This window comes from Parasteatoda tepidariorum, chromosome 3 (genome assembly GCF_982258835.1).
Source record: "Parasteatoda tepidariorum strain Cologne lab strain chromosome 3, Ptep-v5.0, whole genome shotgun sequence".
Taxonomy (NCBI): domain Eukaryota; kingdom Metazoa; phylum Arthropoda; class Arachnida; order Araneae; family Theridiidae; genus Parasteatoda; species Parasteatoda tepidariorum.
In genome coordinates this window covers 97,204,990-97,225,022 of record NC_141757.1, presented here as the reverse complement: position 1 = coordinate 97,225,022, position 20,033 = coordinate 97,204,990, and the positions used below count along the sequence as shown (strand labels likewise).

General features: G+C 31.4%; 1 protein-coding gene across 1 annotated transcript; it reads left to right on the top strand.

The window, feature by feature from the left end:
• The first annotated feature begins 1,386 nt into the window (after positions 1-1,386).
• Positions 1,387-17,165, top strand: LOC107436319 (uncharacterized). Its single transcript, XM_043052664.3, has 6 exons — positions 1,387-1,958; positions 5,776-5,928; positions 7,121-7,285; positions 9,751-9,886; positions 11,836-11,939; positions 15,995-17,165. Exons 1-6 carry the CDS (start codon positions 1,497-1,499, stop codon positions 16,118-16,120), a joined length of 1,146 nt encoding a protein of 381 aa, XP_042908598.2. The 5' UTR covers positions 1,387-1,496; the 3' UTR covers positions 16,121-17,165.
• The last annotated feature ends 2,868 nt before the right edge of the window (positions 17,166-20,033 follow it).

Genomic DNA, 20,033 nt, shown 5'->3' with positions numbered 1-20,033 from the left:
GTTTTTATTTTTTGCGAAGCTCAACGTCAGAAAAATATACCATTGAAAGTAAAATAATCTTGAAATTTTTTTTATTAAGCTTTAAAAGCCTAATATTTAATGCGAGTAAATACTAACACAGTTTTTATTAGTAGTTTTCCTTAGTTAAAATTGGTCATTCATAACAAATACACTAAAAAATTACGGAAAAAAGTACCATCACTCAGAGTGACAGTACTTTTTAGTATAAAATTCAATTTCACAGTAAAACTTTAAGGAGCAAAAATCATATATACCATAATTTTTACATAAATATTTAAAGGGAGTTGTAGGACATATATCAATAATGTTAAAACTGACCTTTTTCAATATACCTTTTCTAAGAAACTACTTATGATATCGCTTTGAAATTTCGTGGGATATTTGAGATTATATCAGTTGTATGCTGTGATAATGTTTTAGTTTTAACAGGAATACTTTTTGAGTTTTGGAAGATTTTTGCTCGAAAAGGAATGAAACTTTTTTTTAAAAATTGAAAGTTCTCAGTTCTTACTCTTTAAAAAACATTTCTGCCAAAGATATGTACTGACAGTTATCATAGTGTAAACATGTATATACAAATATTCTGTGAAAAAAAAATTGAATCTTGTTTAGATGCTGAGAAAAGGTACATCGAATAAAGTCAGTTTTAGTATTATTGGTATATGACCTACAGACTTCCCTTAAGCAAAATTACACAGTCAGTAAAATTGAATAAATATTACTGTAAAAAATATGATATAAAACTTTAGAGTGAAGTGGATTTTATGGTAAAATGAAATTCGCGGATACTGCACCAAGAGTGCCAGCACTTTTCACCATAATTTGATCCGGAATCTTTTACAGTGTATTGCATGTATTTATCTAATATTACTTTGATTTAAATTATAAATTTTAGGTAAATTTTAATTTTTCTGTATTGTTTTCTTTTAGGAAAGAAAAAATTGTCCTGCATTGAAGACTTTTCAAAAAAGGAATTTTATAATCCTCTTTAAAATAAGCAAAGCGTTTATTATATTTTACTGAAGATTTATAAGTCAAAAGTGAAATTCAGGTAAGCAAAGAATTCTGTTTTCGCTATAAACTATGTTTATATAAAACCAAAAAATTAAACTGGAATGTGAATGATCTCTTTCTGTTCTACCCTTAATTGATAAACAAGTAATTCTTGAACAAAGAAAGAACTCTCCTAAAGAATTGAATAAGAACACATATGTATCTTTTTTAAGTTGTTGTCACCTTGATATTCATAAGAAATGCATCAGAAAAATTTGGCATTTCTTACTACTCGTACAATTATTTGCAGTGAAGTATTTTTAACTTAAATACAGAAATACGAATAAGGTGTTATTAATTTTAGTACGAATTAAGGTACAAAAACAAACAAAATTATGTTATTTCGAATCTTGAATTCAAACAGGTACTACAAATTAAATAATTGGTAATAACCATCTTCCCATAACCAAAACTTTCAAACAATGGGCTTAGACACTTCAAAAGACATTAATCCCAATGCTGCAAGAGGCTACATACTCGAAAAGTTCACCAGACACAAAGGTGGTGTCAATTGCATGATAATGCAAAAGGACAAGTACCTCATGGCGACAGGGGGTGAGGACAAGTGTGTTGTCCTATGGCGCATAAATACGACGCCTACTCAAAGTAAAGCTACCATGAAAGGACACACGGACTACATTTCATGTTTAGCATTCCACAATAAGTACATTTTATCTGGTTCCAATGACTACACTGTCAGAAAGTGGTGCATGTCATCATACGACTGTCTCTACGTATACGAAGGTCATAAGGAAAGAGTGAATAGACTTGTAGTTGCTGGAGATTTTATGTTCTCATCCTCCATTGACCATACTGTGAAGGCATGGACATTGAACACTCATCAGTACTCTGCTGTGGACGACACTTGTTTGAAAACGTTCGAAGTAAGTTAAATTCAATAGCATTATTTAAAACTAACATAATAACTTTTAGCAATCTACACCGAAGAGCCATTACATTATGACCACCCTGCTAATAACATGTAGGACCACCTTTAGCCCTCAAAACTGCTAGCACCCGCCGTGGCACTGATTCCACAAGGTGCTGGTAGGTAGTTTGAGGTATCTGGTACCAAGCGCTCACCAACTGGCCCTGCAATTCCCTCACATTGCGAGGGAGTAGCGTGGCAGCACGAATTTGGTTTTCCAAGTATGATCACAAATGCTCTATTGGATTAAGGTCAGGTGAATTTGGGGGCCAAGACATGACTTGAAAGTCACTGGAATGTTCCTCGAACCAATCCATGACGATTCGACCCTTATGACATGGTGCATTATCCTGTTGGTAAACACCATCCCCCACAGGAGAAACTGTTTCCATGAATGGGTGAACCTGGTCTTCAACTATGTTCAAGTAGCTTACAGACGTCAGGGATTGTTCTATGAGGATTATGGGTCCTAATGTGCCCTATGAAAACATTGTTCCTGAGCGAGAAACCATGAAAACTTGGGCGAGCTCATTGTTATAGATGGAGGGTGGTCATAATGTAATAGCTCTTTGGTGCATATGTTATAGTGAATATATTAGCATAATAGCAACATATATGCTACAGAGAATAAACAAGAACGATTCACTTATTAATTAATGCCCGAAATATTTGTAAAATAATATTATTTCGTACTTACGCTGAAAAATGCTGATACTCAGCGTGCACTTGTGCTGAGTATTGATTACTTCTCATTTACTACTCAGTCATGTATTGCCGTTTTATTTTATAACCAGCGTTGAACAGACTGCCCATTTTTAAGTTTACGGCTATCAATGCTCAAATGTTATTGAGCCTTGTAATTTTGAAACCAATCCAGAAGAAAAGGGAACTCCTGAATCTAGCATTGGGACACATTAGTTTTCAATGAGACTTTTTGATGGAACTAACCCGCATTTGCGTTAAATGGAGAGGAAATCCTCTCACGGTTTGTCAGATGGTAAGGAGATTCTAACCTTTGATCATCGTTCTGCTGAAGATATTTTGCGTCAAAACTGTGTCCGGTGCGGGTTCTCCCCATTGGGAGGAGTTCATTTTATCTCCAATGTCAGCACGGCTAAAATATGATATTCATATTGTCTATATGAGTAATAAATATTGATATTTATATTTTAAAAAAAATAATTCAACATTCACTAGTGCATGCTGAATACTGACATTGTTCAGTGTTAAGTGTGAAATAGCGATAGTTGACAAATGCTTCAAACATTTGCTAGTTTCATATAGTTTTTGTCTTTCACAGCTTACTTACGCTCTTAAAGGTACAAGATAACAAATGAAGATAAATCTCTTTCAAAAAGAAAATCTATAAATATATATCGCAAAAAGAAGTTTGTGAAATAATAATTTGCTTTGAGTGAAAATTAAATTGTCATGTTTGAGGGATGACCGAACACTATTCCCACCTACCGATTACAAATGTTATAGAAAACTTTCAAATGTACGTATTTCTGTAAGATTTAATTACTTTCTAAAATATCAATAAAAATGGCTGCTAACACGATACAAACACTAATCTCATTTAAAATTCTCTCATGCATTGCAGAAATGCTTGAAACATTTCTGCAATGTTTGCGAGATAATATAATTGTAAGATAAATATAATTCATGACACTATTCATTTATTAAGAGATTCTATTATTCATTAGAGTGAAAAGACTAATAATCAGTGATAGAGAAAAAAAATTATAAGACAAACGTTGAATATTTTCTAATTAATTTGTTTTAATTATTTATAACTAGCCGCTTAAGGCGGCCAGCTGTCCGCCACGCTATGTTTCTTGGGCCCTAGCACTGCTAGTAGAGACACGATCCTCTTCCAATTTTCTTTGACGTTTCTCGGACCCTAGCATTGCTAATTGAGACACGAACCTCTTCCAATCTTCTTTGACGTTCCTCAGGCGTTTCTCGGGCCCTAGCACTGCTAGTTGAGACACGATCCTCTTCTAATCTTCTTTGACGTTTCTCTGAAACTTCTTGGGCTCTAGAATTGCTTGTCGAAATTCGGTCATGTTCCATCCTTCTTTGACGTTCCACAGACGTTTCTTGGGCCCTTCTTCTTCTTTGAGAATCTCTTAATATCTTTTTCTTTGACAAAATACAAAGTTTTTTGGAAGGCGGTTCTGCCATGTCAGTAATCGGGTTTTTAAGAAGTCAACGAATACTTTAGCACAACAATTACTATGAAAGCAAATTATGAAACTTCAATATTAAAATCTAAGTGCTTACCTGCAAACTGAAACTTTCTGAAAATAACTAATTACACTTAATAAAAACTGTTAAAATAAAGAATATAAAAACCAAAGAGATCCAAGGTAAGTGTGATCGTTCCTTCAAAAACAATTAAATTCCTATTTTATATATTATATAGCTACAACGCTTAAGAAAAAAAAATAGAGCGTGGAAAGAAGAAGAAAAACTTATTATAACAATTATGAACAGCGACAAATATATCAAAGCGAAGCGTTCTATTTACGTATCGAATATGTTGCCACATTTTTAACACAAAAGTTAAACTTTTCTCCACTTTGATAAATGTAAACTAATGCGAACCTTACAATTAAATTATTAATTCCTTCATATATTGTTGGTTTAAGTTGTCGAAAATTATTATTTCAATTGTAAGGTTCGCATTAGCATACATTTATAAGAGTGGATAGAAAAGTATATGCATTTTTTAATAGTTTTTGGAATATGTCTCCTTTAAGACGAAAAAGCATAGATTTTCTTACAAAATGACTGATAACTAAAAAAACTAATCCGAATTTTTGAAAAAGAAAAAAAATACTTCTTCATTATGTCAAAACACAATTATGTGCCGAGTTTCGTGCCTGGGCGAGGCTTCTGGGCCGATATATTGTGATTACAGACACACACACAGCCGCGTTTATTATTATGTATATATAGATTGTAAAACTAATGTAAAAAAAAACAGGAATGATTATGTGCATTGTTTTCGTATTTCAAAAATATACTTCCATACTAAATTAGTTTGTGGCTAGCATTAGAATCAATTATTGATAACCTTCGTTTTATATTGAAATTTAAAGTTAATTTTAATAATAATTCACATGTTTAATTAAACTATAAGTTGATTATTCTCTTGATTAAAAAAATAAGTAACAAAAAAGTAAGCATATGTATTACAGTTTAATTCCTTAATAACTTTTTATGTTAATTTATTTATATTAATTTATTTATAACTGTTTTTATGTATTTATTTGCTTATATTTACTTATTTGTATTTATTTACTCATAACCATTTATTTATTTGAATGTATTTAATTCAGTACAATTTTTTTAATGAAATAAGAAATATATTGGCAATTTAATTTTAGAAATTTTAAAAACCAACAAACAAATTTTTTTTAACGATAAATTTTCAACTGCAACTTATTTTAAATGAACTAATTTTTAATACGCTAATCAGATCGTTTTAAATAAGATGAAATTGTAAATCAGAAAGTAATCTAATGATTTTGTTATTAAGTTTTCCAAACTATAACTTCAACCAAACTTATAATGAAAAAATCTGAAAAATACATTTTTCATCATGCAGAGAATTGAACTTTTTAATTTTTTTAAAATTAAAGTAACAAATATTTTTTTATAAAATATCTCTTATCTCTAATATTTAAATGCTTTAAAGTTTAAATTCTTTTTAATTTGTTTTCCCATAACAGATAATTGGAAATAATAGAATTAATTCATTTCAGGGTCATTCTAAAGCCGTATATCCTCTAGTTTTCATTCCTGATGACAATAATCCATTAGATGGAAAAACAATTCTTGAGAGAGATATTTTAATATCGGGTTCCTCCGATAAAACAATTCGGATATGGTCGTTTCACATTGGAAAATCATTGCATGTAAGTAAATTATAGCTCACAGCTGCGGTTTAGCTAAATTTTATATGATTTGAATAAAACTTAACTCGTTTTAAATGCTTTTTTCTGTGATCTGAATATTGTTGGTAATTTAAATATTAATCACGTGTTCTTGTTACTATTGCATATTATCTGAACACTGTTTCATATTTTGATACTATTTCATACGATAGGTATTATATATCATGTAATATGAATTCTAATTCATGGGATTTATCCCATTCGCATTGAGGTTATACTACTTCATAATGTCTGAATTGTATATCATATCTCAATTGTATTTGCATTCAGATTATGCTATTTAATATTGTTTGAATTATAATCCATGGTATTTATAATACTAGAACACAAACCATACTATTTCATATCTGAATTGGACTTCATATGATCTATCATACTTGCTTTCAGATTATACTAATTGATATGATCTAAAATCTATTTCATGGGATCTATTTAGATTATACTATTCCATTATATCTTGCAATTTTATGTGATTTACCATTCTTTTATTAAGACTACACTGCTTCATATAATCTGAATGGAATCATAATCTATAGGTTTTCTCATTTATTTGTTTAAAGATATGACTGACAATATTATTTTTTAAAAAATTTCATTCTTATCACAATTAAAACACGTTAGAAATTTTAATATCCATAAGCAAACGGCAACAAAAATCACTTTTTTTTTCAATCGGTTGCAGTTGCTGTCCGTTATTGTTCAAATTTAAGAAGAAACTGCCTTTTCATTTTGTATTAAAAAGTATATAAAGTGTAATGCAATATCACATTGTACAAATTATCATTTAACAAGCTTAGCAACGAGAAAAAGGTAATTCAGTTATATAGCTCATGGGCTACAATAGTGGCACAACTAAAAAAACACGAGTTTTGGACTAAGAACAGATGTAAATAGAAAAATACATATTTTTTCAGCAGCAATACTTGCACAACTCATAATTCAACTTGAAGGAATCGTCGTTTAGGCAACGAAAGCATTTCTTATGCATTTTGCTTAGCAATGCAATGAAAACTTTAAACCCACTTATCTCAAAAATTCATTTTTGAGTTGTGCCGTTATTGAAGCTCATGAGTGGTATACCTTTCTGTTAATCACTATGCAACAAACGTTTAGATTTCAGGTATTTGCAGAGTAAAAATTATAATTATTAAAGGTTCTGAAAGGTCACAAGGGAACAGTCAACACCCTGGTTGTAGATCCAGAAGGAAAGCTTTTGTTCAGTGGCGGGGGCGAAGGTACCATCATCTGTTGGAATATTTCAACCGGAGATTGCGTACGGCAAATGACTGGACATGAGAGTGCAGTATTAAGCATGATAGTAAATGTTTTTAAAATTTATATTACTTCACGGTTTGCTAAAATCTTTTTTTTTATTACATAAAACATTTCATACACATTTAAAGATTCCGTTCCTTATACCATCATACACCGAAGAGCCATTACATTATGACCACCCTGCTAATAACATATAGGACCACCTTCAGCCCTCAAAACTGCTAACATTGATTCCACAAGGTGCTGATAGGTAGTCTGAGGTATCTGGTACCAATCGCTCACCAACTGGTCCTGCAATTCCCTCCTATTGCGAGGGGGTATTGTGGCAGCACGAATTTGGTTTTCCAAGTAGGACCACAAATGCTCTATTGGATTAAGGTCAGGTGAATTTGGTGGCCAAGACATGACTTGAAAGTCACTGGAATGTTCCTCGAACCAATCCATGACGATTCGACCCTTATGACATGGTGCATTATACTGTTGGTAAACACCCTCCCCCGCTGGAAAAACTGTTGCCATGAATGGGTAAACCTGGTCTTCAACTATGTTCAAGTAGCTTACAGACGTCAGGGATTGTTCTATGAGGATTATGGGTCCTTTTGTGCCCCATGAAAACATTGTTCCTGGGCGAGAAACCATGAAAACTTGGGCGAGCCCATTGTTATGGATGGAGGGTGGTCATAATGCAATGGCTCTTCGGTGTATATTAGTGCACACTTAATATTCATTTCTACTAACTTAAATAATTTCGACAGAATAATCGATTTTAACTGCCCTTCACCAAAAGTTTTAATATTGGTATATTGGTTGCATGCTTTTAACAATTCGTAGTAATTGTAACTAAAAAAATGATCGCCATCTTGCTTGCATTGTTGCGGGTTTACTTAATTACAAGCTGTTTATAGATAAAACGCAATATACATCCCAAGTTACTCATATCTTATTGATTCAAAAATAAAAACAGGCATCGAAATAAATATATTTTACAGAAGGTATGCTTGTAATTCAATAGCAATTTCATTTTTAATATTCGCTATAAGCGTATTACTTTATTTCTTAAAATCGACAGTAGTTTCTTCAAAATGTTCGAATTTAATGAAACAGATTTATTTAAAACAATCTCTAAAGAAACAAAACATTTAGATTGAAAATAACATTTTTAATGAAATCATAATATCCCTTTCAAATGTTTGATAAATCATTTCGTAGAAACTGTGTCATGATAGATTATCTACTGCTCCATGAAAAAAAAAATTCTTTTTTTTAAAGTTTATAATATACCCAGTAAAAACAGCAGGTTTTATTAAATTATTATTTTAAAGCAAAAAATCGAAATATCGTCGATCTTGCGACTTTTAAACAAAATAATATAAAATACAATTCTGTGAATAAATTCCTTTTTTAAATAAAATAAAGGAAAACCTTATTGTCTAGTACTTACGGTGGTTTAGAGCTTATAAAGTTTGTTTGCATGCATCTGATCCGTATTTTAGATGCATTTCATTATTAAAATCACAGTAAATTTAAATGCGTTTAATTTTTGTCAACAAGTTCGTAATATAAGTAGAAAAGCTATGAGTTAAAGTTGAAATATGTTATTTTTTTAAAAATCGTTTGGCTTCACCTTTTTAATATTATTGAAAAATTTTCAAAATCGTTTGGTAAAATTTTCAATTTTAACTAATATTGTTAAATGAAATTTAATTTTTTGAGTAAAACTTTATTTAAAGTTATTCATATTGATGTTCAATGTGTACTGAGTTGATAAGTTTGTCACAGAGAAATTATAAAATATAAATCAGATTGTTATCTGCAAATGTAATGAAAAATAAATTACTTTTAAAGCAGTATTATAAGTGAAAAATTTGCAATTTAAAGCATAACATTTCCTCAAAAAAGTGCGAAAGTTAAAAGAAATTAGAAATAGAGATTTGAAATATTAAAAGAAAATAAAGTTAATGGTTATTATATCTCAATAAGCCGCAGTCAGACACGCTACCCACTCGGCCAGGTGGTAAATGCCGATCTGGTGGCCGAGTGGTTAGCGTGCCTGACTGCGGAGCCGATGGTCGCGGGTTCGAATCCTGCTCAGGGCATGGATGTTTATTTCTCCCTCTTTTTATTCTATGTCCTTTCTCCTTTGTGTGAATGTGACCCGCCCTATAAACGGGTTTGTGGTTGTGTGACGTGGGCGACGCTGCTCCACCGCCGTGGCTTTGCCACAGGTGCCCACTGGGTAACGAGAAGAGAGTAGCAGTTCTGGCATTTCTGTGGCCAATGGGACAATGCCCAAGAGCCCGCCATTAAAAAATAAAAATAAAAGAAAAAAATATCTCAATAACTACTGAGAAGTCGTTTATCTTAATATATGCCAATAATTATTTTCAGTAGTTTGTTATTTAATGTTTGTTTTTCTCTTTTTTGCCAAATCCATAAGTGAAACTAAAAGGTTCAAGAGTGATTTTCTTCATTCCAAGAATAATCATTTTTTACTTCAATATTTTGCAGGGTCATAACAAAATGCTATATTCTTGTAGCACAGATAAAACAGCTCGTGCTTGGATTATGGAATTTGGGGAGTGCATCAAGATATACAGGGATCACACTCATAGCGTAACCTGCATAAAATATTTAGACGGTTACAGTGAGTAGAATTTTTTAAATTTATTTATTTTAGATCATTTTCCCACAATGTTAAAAAATATGAAAGTTCTGAGTTCCATAATTAAATTTTCTATAAGAAATAATTTAATTATTTTTTTAAATTTACGCAATTGTTATCTGAATTAGAGAACCCTAATTATATCCAACTTTAATAAAATAAAAAATAATTTACTGAATAATTTTATAATTCTTTAATTTCTGAATCAAATGATTGGAGAGAGACTTGGACCCTTTTTGAAAATGTCTTTTTTTTTAAAAAAAAAAGATAAAGAAAAGAAAAATTTTCAGTCTTGTAACATTTTCTAACGCATAGTTTTACTAACATAAATTTTAGTATAGCTATTGTGTAAATAGTGCGTAGTAACGTAAAAATTTACTTGCAGCAAAATTTTTCAATTATAATTTATTAAAAAGTTTTTTTTAAAACAGTTTGATCTCCCCCATTTGTTTACTCGCATTTTTAAAATAAAAGAATAAAAAAACAGATGGAAAACAATCTGCATATGCTTTAATAATCTGCAACGTTCGCAGCCGTATTCGAAGGTTTCTTGCTTCCACAAATATTAATAGTATAAGGTTAAAAAGGGCGTAGTATAGCCACGAGTTTGATAAATTCTATTACCCTAGTGCAGGGATGGCGAACCAGTGGCACGCGTGCCACTTACGGCACGCGATACAATATTTTGGGCACGCCACTGATCACAAAGTTTACTATGAAGCATATTAACAATTCAATTAAAATTCACAAAAAAAGAACAATTAATGCCAAGAAAGCAATTAATAACCACGAAAAAACAAGCGAACAATAAATAACTAGCAAAAAAAATTAACTAACATCTTATAACCCTAATATAAGTTATTTGTCATCTAATCTGCAACAGCAGAAGTCACACTGATGTTACTTTAAGTTGAGTTACGCGTATAACTGAGACATTGCAAAAGTTGAGAATTGCATTTCTTCGTTGTAAGTAAAGAGTTTTGAGTTGATAAAATTTAGTATTATTATTTACCCAATAATCACGAAGTCAAAACTATTTGTCGGCACGTCTATGACTTCATTGCAATATATTTTAGAAAAAATGGCACGTTGGTGCATGAAGGTTCGCCACCCCTGCCCTAGTGCATTACAACGAAAGCGTCACATTATATCAAACGCACAAGTGAAGATTTTGCTGCTTAGTTAACCAAGACTAAATCGCCAATTAGAATCCTTTTTTAAAGAATCCTTTTTATCATAAGAACTATCAATTGCCTTGTGCATTGAAGCGTCTTCTATATTTTCTTCTTCATTTAGCTGCTTAGTAAGACTGTTTTAAATTTAGTTATCTTGGATGTAAGCGTACTTTCACTTAATAAATTCGCGGTAATTATGTTAGCTTACTAAAAATTATAAACAAATAAATTGTTGAAAAACAGACTTAATTTTGTAATTTTATAAACGTCGCGGACCCAATTCCGCAACCCTGTAATTTTGAGCCCAATCCAGAAGACAATGGAACTCTGGGATCTAGTATTGGAAGAAATTTGCCTTCGTGGGGGACTTTTTGATGGAACTAACCAGCATTTGCGTTACATGGAGAGAAAAACACCGGAAACCTCCTACAGTTAGCCTAAAGACAAAGGGACTCTAACACATGATTCGTCAACCACTGAACACATTTTACGTCAGCATTTTACGTCAGATCGGTGCGAGCAGGGTGCAGAAATCGTATCGACTGGCTATTACTGGGATTCGAACCTGGGTCACCTCAATCGGAGGCAAAAGATCTATCCCCTGAGCCACCACGTTTCAAACAGACCTAATTATACAAAGCTCATCCAGTAGTGTAACAATATAAAATTACAGTAATAAATTTCAATTTTTATTAATTTTTATTTAATTAATTTTATAGATATAAGATCGTTGTAGTTTGTTCTTATAATTTTCAGTATACACTGGGTGTGCGGACACTTATAGCAGGATGTTCAAAGCAAAAACTGGAGAATGTAAACGGGTATTTAAAGGACACACAAAAGCAGTCGTTCAAGTTGAGGTAAACATTTTACTTTTTATCCATTAGAATACATTTTTATCCCTTTTTATTCAGTTTTGTAAAATCCAATTAGTACTTCAGTTGCACTGACATAACTGTCTAGTCATATCATTTGTTTTAAATAGCCAGATGGAAACCCAAATTAAAAATTCAAGTTCGAATTACACGTTATGCTACTATATATAAGGTGCTCCACAATCACCGCCCTTTGTATATCTTTTTAGATTCTTTCCCAATAATGACGCTGTAAAAATATGCACATTAGGGATCTTAAATTAATATTTAAGCGGCAAAAAAGACCAACGCTATTAAAATCTCTTAAATCGCTAAGCGGTAGGAAAACATTAAAGCCAGTTTGGTTTCCCTATACAACTTAACGGTGTTTCTATAATCTGTCTATAGAAAGAACCTCTCTCGCCATTCGAATGGAGCAGTGGCGCTGAGTTTGGTATCGAGGGTTAACTATTTCATCTAGGGATGTCAGGTCAATATTTAAGTCGCGTTATAACTCGGATTCGCGAGCGAAAAGGAATCAGCGGAGAGAGAATCCATCCTCTTTGAAATGCAGTATTGCGTATTTCCATAGCAACACACGGATTTAGAGTCTGTGTCTAGGGGAGTCCTTTCAAGAGACAAACTGTAACAATCATCTTTCAACTCGACTTTGTTTCCTTCGGTAGTCAAATAAATTTTGATGCTGTCAGTGCCGTCTTCTTTAGAAGTGATGTGTCTGGTTTCAACATTGTTTTTGTTCTTTATTTACTGAAATTTTAATTTGAGACTAATAATTGTGTTCTACATTTTTGAAAAAGATGGAAACTTAAATTTTTGTTTAATTATTTTTACATTTTTTGTAAATGATTCAGTAACTCGATATAAATTACTTTAATCACTTCTGAAAATTTACGATACACAAATGAAAACATTATTTATGACGAACAACATATGAGTGTGTGTAAGGGAGCATCTATGAAGCTATAACTGATTACATCCCAATGTAGAACTGCAAAGTATTCCTTTGCATGCTTTCTTATGCATTATTAATACAAGGCATTATCCGTCATTTGCGTTTTTATTTTAAAATTAACAGCAGTGAATAAGACTTTCGTAAATCGAACAATCTCTGCAATTAAAAAAAACTACTGCATTTTATGATATTGAAAACTCACTTAATCAAGTTATATAGAACTTAAGAGACTCATGATATCGTCATGATAATCTAAATGATAATTAAGCATTATCTGATCAACTGAAACACGAAAAAACTCTTACAAAACATAAAATTAAGTTGTCTCTTGAGTCTTACAACGAAACAAAAAGTATTATTTTTACATTTGAAATGTTAAATAATATGTGTACAACAACAGGAAAACCATAAATAACATATATGTACATTTGTTTGAAAACCGTGAAGCAACGCTAGATAATTATTAAGCAATAAATAAAAATATCATGCGGAGTCGCATGAATAATGGAAAATAAATGAAGCATAACATTTTCGTGGAATTGTAGGCACATGAAATTTCCCATAATGTTGTTACAAATACACGAAGCGTTATTTAGTTAGCTCATTTATTTTAGACGTTACTGCGTGACAAGCTATTTCTCATCCATCCTATTTTTTTTAAATTTAAATTTAAAAATAAATTAAATAATATATTCATAAATCTGTGCCCTCGTATAAAGTTCCAAGCGATTCTGGGAATTTTAAATTTAAAGTATTGGAGAAATGAGCTCTGGCAAACCTAGAGTAAGCGATGAAGTTTCAAACATTGCAAAGAAATTTTCAAAATATCCAAATGAACACAAATGAGACGGGATTACGCAACGGGGAAGGTCTCCTCCACCAGATTGTTTGCATTTTGATATTTTGATGATTTCTTTTTCAGCAATTGAAACGTCATGGCCTATTCTAGGTTTTTCTAAACTCACTTTTTTCCACTCTTTACGTTTTAAATTAGCTATGGAGGTGAAACAGAGTTTCTCCCGTGGTATAGAGCGTCTTCTTAATCATATAATTCTCCTCCACACTGTCGCTTAAAATTTACACATTGGAAAATATAAAATGAATTAGGTACAAGAAAACTTTGCGTGTTGCATACACAAGGCGACATCAGTAAACTACCTTGTTTATTTTAGGCGATATTGCATGGCACGTTTGGTCAGCTTATTCTCGATCGCCACTTTTTTTTGACTAAAAATGAAATAGGAAGCTAAATATCAGTGCATTAAAAAGTGAAAATAAATTTAGCCTCAAAAACAACGCGTTCATATAACTGTGCTGCGTACACGAAAATAAAATTTTACGTGGTTTGACACATGTAAGTGACATATGAGCAACATATGTAAGCATCATTACCGCCTTATTGTATGTCGGTGTTGTATATTAGGACAGATGCCGCCACGTGGCCGTGGCCGAGCGGTCATCGTGAATGACTACGAAGCGGGTTCGAATCCCGCTCAGGGCGTGGATTTTCTCTCTTTTGAGTGAATGTGGCCCACTCTATTAACGGGAATCTGTGGCAGTGTATAATGTTTATCGTCTTCATGACGTTACCCGCTGTGTAACATTAATTGAGCAATAATTCCGTCATCTTCAGAGGCGTTTCAAGACGTTTTCCGAGGTCTAACGTTTTCCGAGGCAAGAACGTTCAGTGTTTGCCTTTAAAAGAAGAAAAAAACTTAGTCAGATAATCGACATCCACACTATTTTTTAAGTCTCATTTGAAAAGCATTTTGTCTGAAATTATAAAGCAAGTGATGAGAATTATATAATATCCTTTCCAAACTGAAAGCATCTTTTCATTTGTTGTTCTCCTGATGTTTTTAAATCTACTGTGGGTTACACGTGTATGAAACGGAGTAACCTTTTATATAATCGTGGTTCCCTCCGGTCATAGTCTCCTTTTACACTCTTACTTCACCTCTTTATCATCACTTGTTTCCTTCCTTCCTCTTTGCATTTAGATTTGTTTTCATTAAACTTATTATTGTAAGACACCTCCACACAATTGCTCTCTCGATGTTTCTTAGCTATTCATCAAAGAAATATTCGGTCGCAATATAAGGATGAAAATGTCTATATTCTTCTCAAATGTCCATTAATTTCATTTTCTTTGGTAAAGCATTTCATGAAGTATTATTGCCTCTTTGATCATTATTTCATCAATTTCCATTTTAAAAGTATTTAAAATTTAAAAAGAACGATCAAAATTTCTTTGAGAAAATAATATGGAATTGCTTTTAAACTCTTTATTAAAAAATAATTTTAAATAAATTATTCCGCATTATTAACTCGTCGTAACTATTTTAAAAATAATTTAAAATTATCAAACCAGTCATCGTTTTAAAACATTTTAATCACTTCAGTGGCAAAATCAATGTAGGGACAACCACATAATTTATACATAATTTATACTAGTTGCTAAAATGGTAAATTATTACTTATATAAAAAAAAATGAAATACTGAATTTGGTAATTTTCAAATTACAGTGAGTCCCAAAACTGACCAATGGTTTAAAAAATCGTTTAAAGAAAATCAAAAGAAGATAGAACTGTACTGTTTATTACATTCTGTTTAGGAAACTAGATTATTTTCCATCGAAATTTTAAAACTGTTATGAAGCTCGTCAACAAATGCCGCTGCTGACTGAGAAAAAACTACGAAGCAATGTTTTCAAAATGACTTGCAAAAACAATTGCATTCTGTGGACAAAATTTATGGACACCAATACAAATATTTCAGTCAGAATGATCTGAATATTAAATTATATTTCTCAATCAGGCAGCACTGACCATGAACGAACATTAAAAATAGTTTTAAAAGTTTCTAAGAAAAGATTTTACAGTTTCTTAAGCAGAACTCAACAAGCCGTTGCATTTATATTTCCTTCCCTTTTTTTTTCTTTAACTCATTTTTCAAATCATCAGTCTATTTAAGGACACAAGATATATTGCAGATGCCGAATTCCATGTTTCGATTGATTTTTATGTAACAATAAAGTTATTTGCATGCGTCCAAACAACTTCTATTTTCTGATTTTATTTTTTCCAGGTTGTATACGATAAACTTTATACAGTGTCAGTGGATGGAACTCTGAGGGTATGGGACACTACTGGAATTTTGGATGAAGATATATCCTCAGATGAAGTTGCCCTTGAAATTCCACCATCTCCATGATAGCATAAATTGCATTAAATTGAGGGTGTTCTGTCGTAACCGCCCTTGATATATATTTTTAGACTCGTTGCCAAAAAAGAATGCAAGGAATTGCGCACATTAGTTGGTGCAAATCAATATTTAAACGAGGAATTAAGAACGACTGAACAAAGAAAAGACTGGAAATATCAAAACCAAGTTACCAAGAGTGGTGATTGCAGAACACCTTGTATAATGTTTTTTTTTCGAAGAAAGAAAGACTTTTATTTTTCCATACGTGTGATGGCCTAAGTAACCTGAAAATAAAGGACACAAACAAAGTTATTGTTTTCGTTTAAATGAAAATGAAAATGAAAAAGAACTGTTATAAACATTGAGAAGGGTTATTAGAGACACAAATTTATTTGTTGATAAATTAGGTAACTTCATTTTGAATGAAAAAATTATATGAAAAATATTGGTAAAATTAGTGATTTTTTTTTTATTAATAATACTATATTTTTCACTAACATTTTGTTAGTACAATTTCGTAAAACTAACCAAAATATTAAATAAATAGTGATTGAATATAGGTCAAAAACCAACACAATTTAAAATTCGTATTAATAAAAGTCGATATAAATCAAAAATCGTATTTAAAAAATGTCCTAGCTCTCGAAACCCCTGTAACCCTTACACGGAACCCTAAGTTTCAGCGGAACACTTTTTGAGAACCGCTGCCCTATGCAGTTGCGAGTTACTTCAAATGCAGCCGATGCATTAATACAATGAGTGCTAATATTTTTTATTTGGAAAGATTTTGCGAATTGATTTTCTCACCTCATCAAAGAGTGGTAAAATAAAAGTCTTTATTTCTAAAATGTGTTAAACGTGCAATAGTTTTTGTTATACCACATCATTTCTTGAGAAAAGCCATTTTGATTCAAATTTTTTCCGTTTTACATGTAAATGAAAACAAGTAAAATGATGCATTATAGTACAATATATAAATATGTATATATGTTTTCTTTTTCAAGGGTGTGTAAATAGATGTTCTGTGAATAAATAATAAAATAGACCAAATGCATATGCATGTAAAAAATCTTAATTTCAAGCTTATTTTAATTATGAATAATCCAACTACGATCCACATAACAATTTCTTACATTAAAAAGCATTAAAAATTGCAGAAAGATAAAATTTCTGGTAAAATCATCTTACTGAATAGTAATGACGATTGGGTACTTGCACTCCTAGGAGAAGAAGATCACGGATACCCACATCAGCGGATATCCACGGCAGCGCGAACTGATCGCTTATAAGCAAAATGACGTATTAAAATTGAACTAAGTTTCTTCATATGCGTAAGAAAATTAATTAAAGTGAAGTTAATTAAGTACTGCGCCATATCACACATCGAATTTGATGAAATATAATTGTTTCTCGTCTACGTCTTTTTCTTAACTTAGGTTTATTATTTTTGTATTTTATTGCAACCATGACACATTTTTGTTTTATGTACCTAGCAACTTTGGTGCGTAGTTACTTTATGTTCTACCTGGATCCATGCCTATCTTCGTGTTAAGTTAGAAAAATATACTAAAATAATTTAAATCTTTGTAAAAGAATATAGAACGTGTCCCTTAAGAGAATGGATACTTGGCGGGCTTGGCTTACTTGAAATAGAATGGAAAAAAACAGTTGCTAACGTAAGCAAATGCCATGTTTCAACAATCAGTCGGGATCGTGATACCCACACAACGTCACTAGCATGTTCAAATTCTAGTTAAAAGAAGAAAAAGAAAACATAGTTCTGGTTAATAAAGCCAAAATATCCGGTATTTAAACCATTCATTTCGTAATTTTTCCGTCTTTATAGTAATGGTTTAGCGAAATTTCTAATTTTCAAAATCATGCCCCACATTCAGTAGAAAATACAATACCAAAAAGTAAATTTAACCGAATAAATAGTTTTTTTACTATGCTCTATGGTATGATGATGTAATTATCAAATTTTACCTCATTTACCAAAATTTATCACATATATTGAAACAATATTTTATTGTTAATTTTACTAAAACCATTACCAAAGCTCTTCGGCGAAAATTACTGACTTTTTGACATTCTCATTGAGCCAGAAACTCGGTAAACTTTACCATATTCTGGTAGTCCTTATCATTATTTTTTTTTCAGATCGCTATTTAATTAATATTTAAGCCAATTTTAAAATTTGAATCATTTAGATAACCTTTATACATGCACTAAAATTTGTATAATTATAATGATTAACTTCATGATTAACTTCAATAAGACTTGAATGCCATATTGTACAAGATCGATGTTTTCTTATATATCTATATTTCAATATTTAACAGATATTATTTACATACAATAAATATTGAATATACGATAAAAATTGACAAGGATGAATACCTCAGATGATAATTTCGTGCATATTATGGATAACTATACTTATCGAACGTGTTAATTATATTGCGATGAATATTAATCAAGATACATATCGAATATTATTTTCGAAAACAACAACGAATTAATTTCGGTAATAGATAAAAATTTAAATAAAAAACAAGTTTTGTGTTAAAAAGCTTTATTAAGGGAGAAAAGGTACTTAATAGAACATGGAAACCGTAGAAAATTACCATACTGTTATAGACGCCAGAGATACTGAATTAATTTACGTAATAGATACTACTTTTGTTACATCAATTGGTGTTTTTCAATATGTATTAAGTATACTAATATTACTATCAAGATACCGACTGTAGGTACTTATAGGAAAATAGGTTTCTTGCAGCCCAATGAAAAGAATTAATAGAAGCAGAAATCGTTAATTATGGCGATTTTCAACTATCGAATAGGGTTGACCTCGAATAATAACATTATGCTAAATAATACTGAATATAGTTAATCTTAATTTTGATGTTTTCTAATCTAATAATGTAAATTTCCATGGACGGGCAAACGAATAACAATAATTTGGACATTTTTAGCTTAATAAGTGGTGTTCTGTGTAAGTCTTACTCTCTAGTGCATGATTTCGTAAAATTGATCAATGCCAAGTTACTTTTTTCTATTGTATTGGCCATTAATAAATGGAGAAAGTATCTGTGATCTAAGTAGACAAAAATAAACAGCCGGAAGCATATCACTGAAACATGAAACTATTAATCTTTCAAAGAAGTCTGAAGAAAATAAATTATTATTTCACGTAACAAAATCGATTACCCCCCTCTCTGATGAGACAGCTACAAATGAAACACAAGATGTATTTAAAACAAATAGATAGCACAAATAGTGAACCAAGTGCTTGTTTTCAATTGACCCTTCTGAAACATTTGGAATACTAATAACTATAAACTAACAGCATGTTACAGATTAGAGAAAAAACTTGATACTAATTTATCCTAAAACATAACATGCTGGAGTTGTCCATAAAATCATTGGAAGTCATTTCTCAAGTACAAGATTCGAAACGAATGATGTGATGGGAGTGCTAAGTTAAGAAAAGAGAACATTACTCCTAGACCTTTTAACCCCAAAGCTTCGAAATATATGGAGTAAAAAAATCAGGAAGACAAAGCTTCGTTCTTCTCTAAAGAAAAATGCATAAAGAACTTTACTAACAATATCTAGTGTATACAATACTGTTCATTAGTAAGATACATAAGTAGTTTACTTTTACTTTTTCAATTTTTTTTTCACTTGTCATCTATAAATGTTCCAGAAAATTTTGCTACATTTTTTCTAATTTTAACCTGCTGTTGTTCATTTACGTCACACTAGATCTGCTCAATGGACTATTGCCGACGGTCTGGGAAACATCCCTGAGGATGATCCAAAGACGTGCTATCACAATTTTGATTCTCTGTAGAGGGGATGGCACCCCTGCCTCCGTAGCCCGATGACCTGCACGCGAAGTCGAACACTTAACGGT

Coding starts and splice junctions, on each gene's coding strand:
- LOC107436319 (XM_043052664.3), top strand. CDS start 1,497: ATGGGCTTAGACACTTCAAAAGACATTAATCCCAATGCTGCAAGAGGC. Junction 5,929..7,120: donor ACATTGGAAAATCATTGCAT/GTAAGTAAATTA, acceptor TAATTATTAAAG/GTTCTGAAAGGTCACAAGGG. Junction 9,887..11,835: donor AAAATATTTAGACGGTTACA/GTGAGTAGAATT, acceptor TATAATTTTCAG/TATACACTGGGTGTGCGGAC.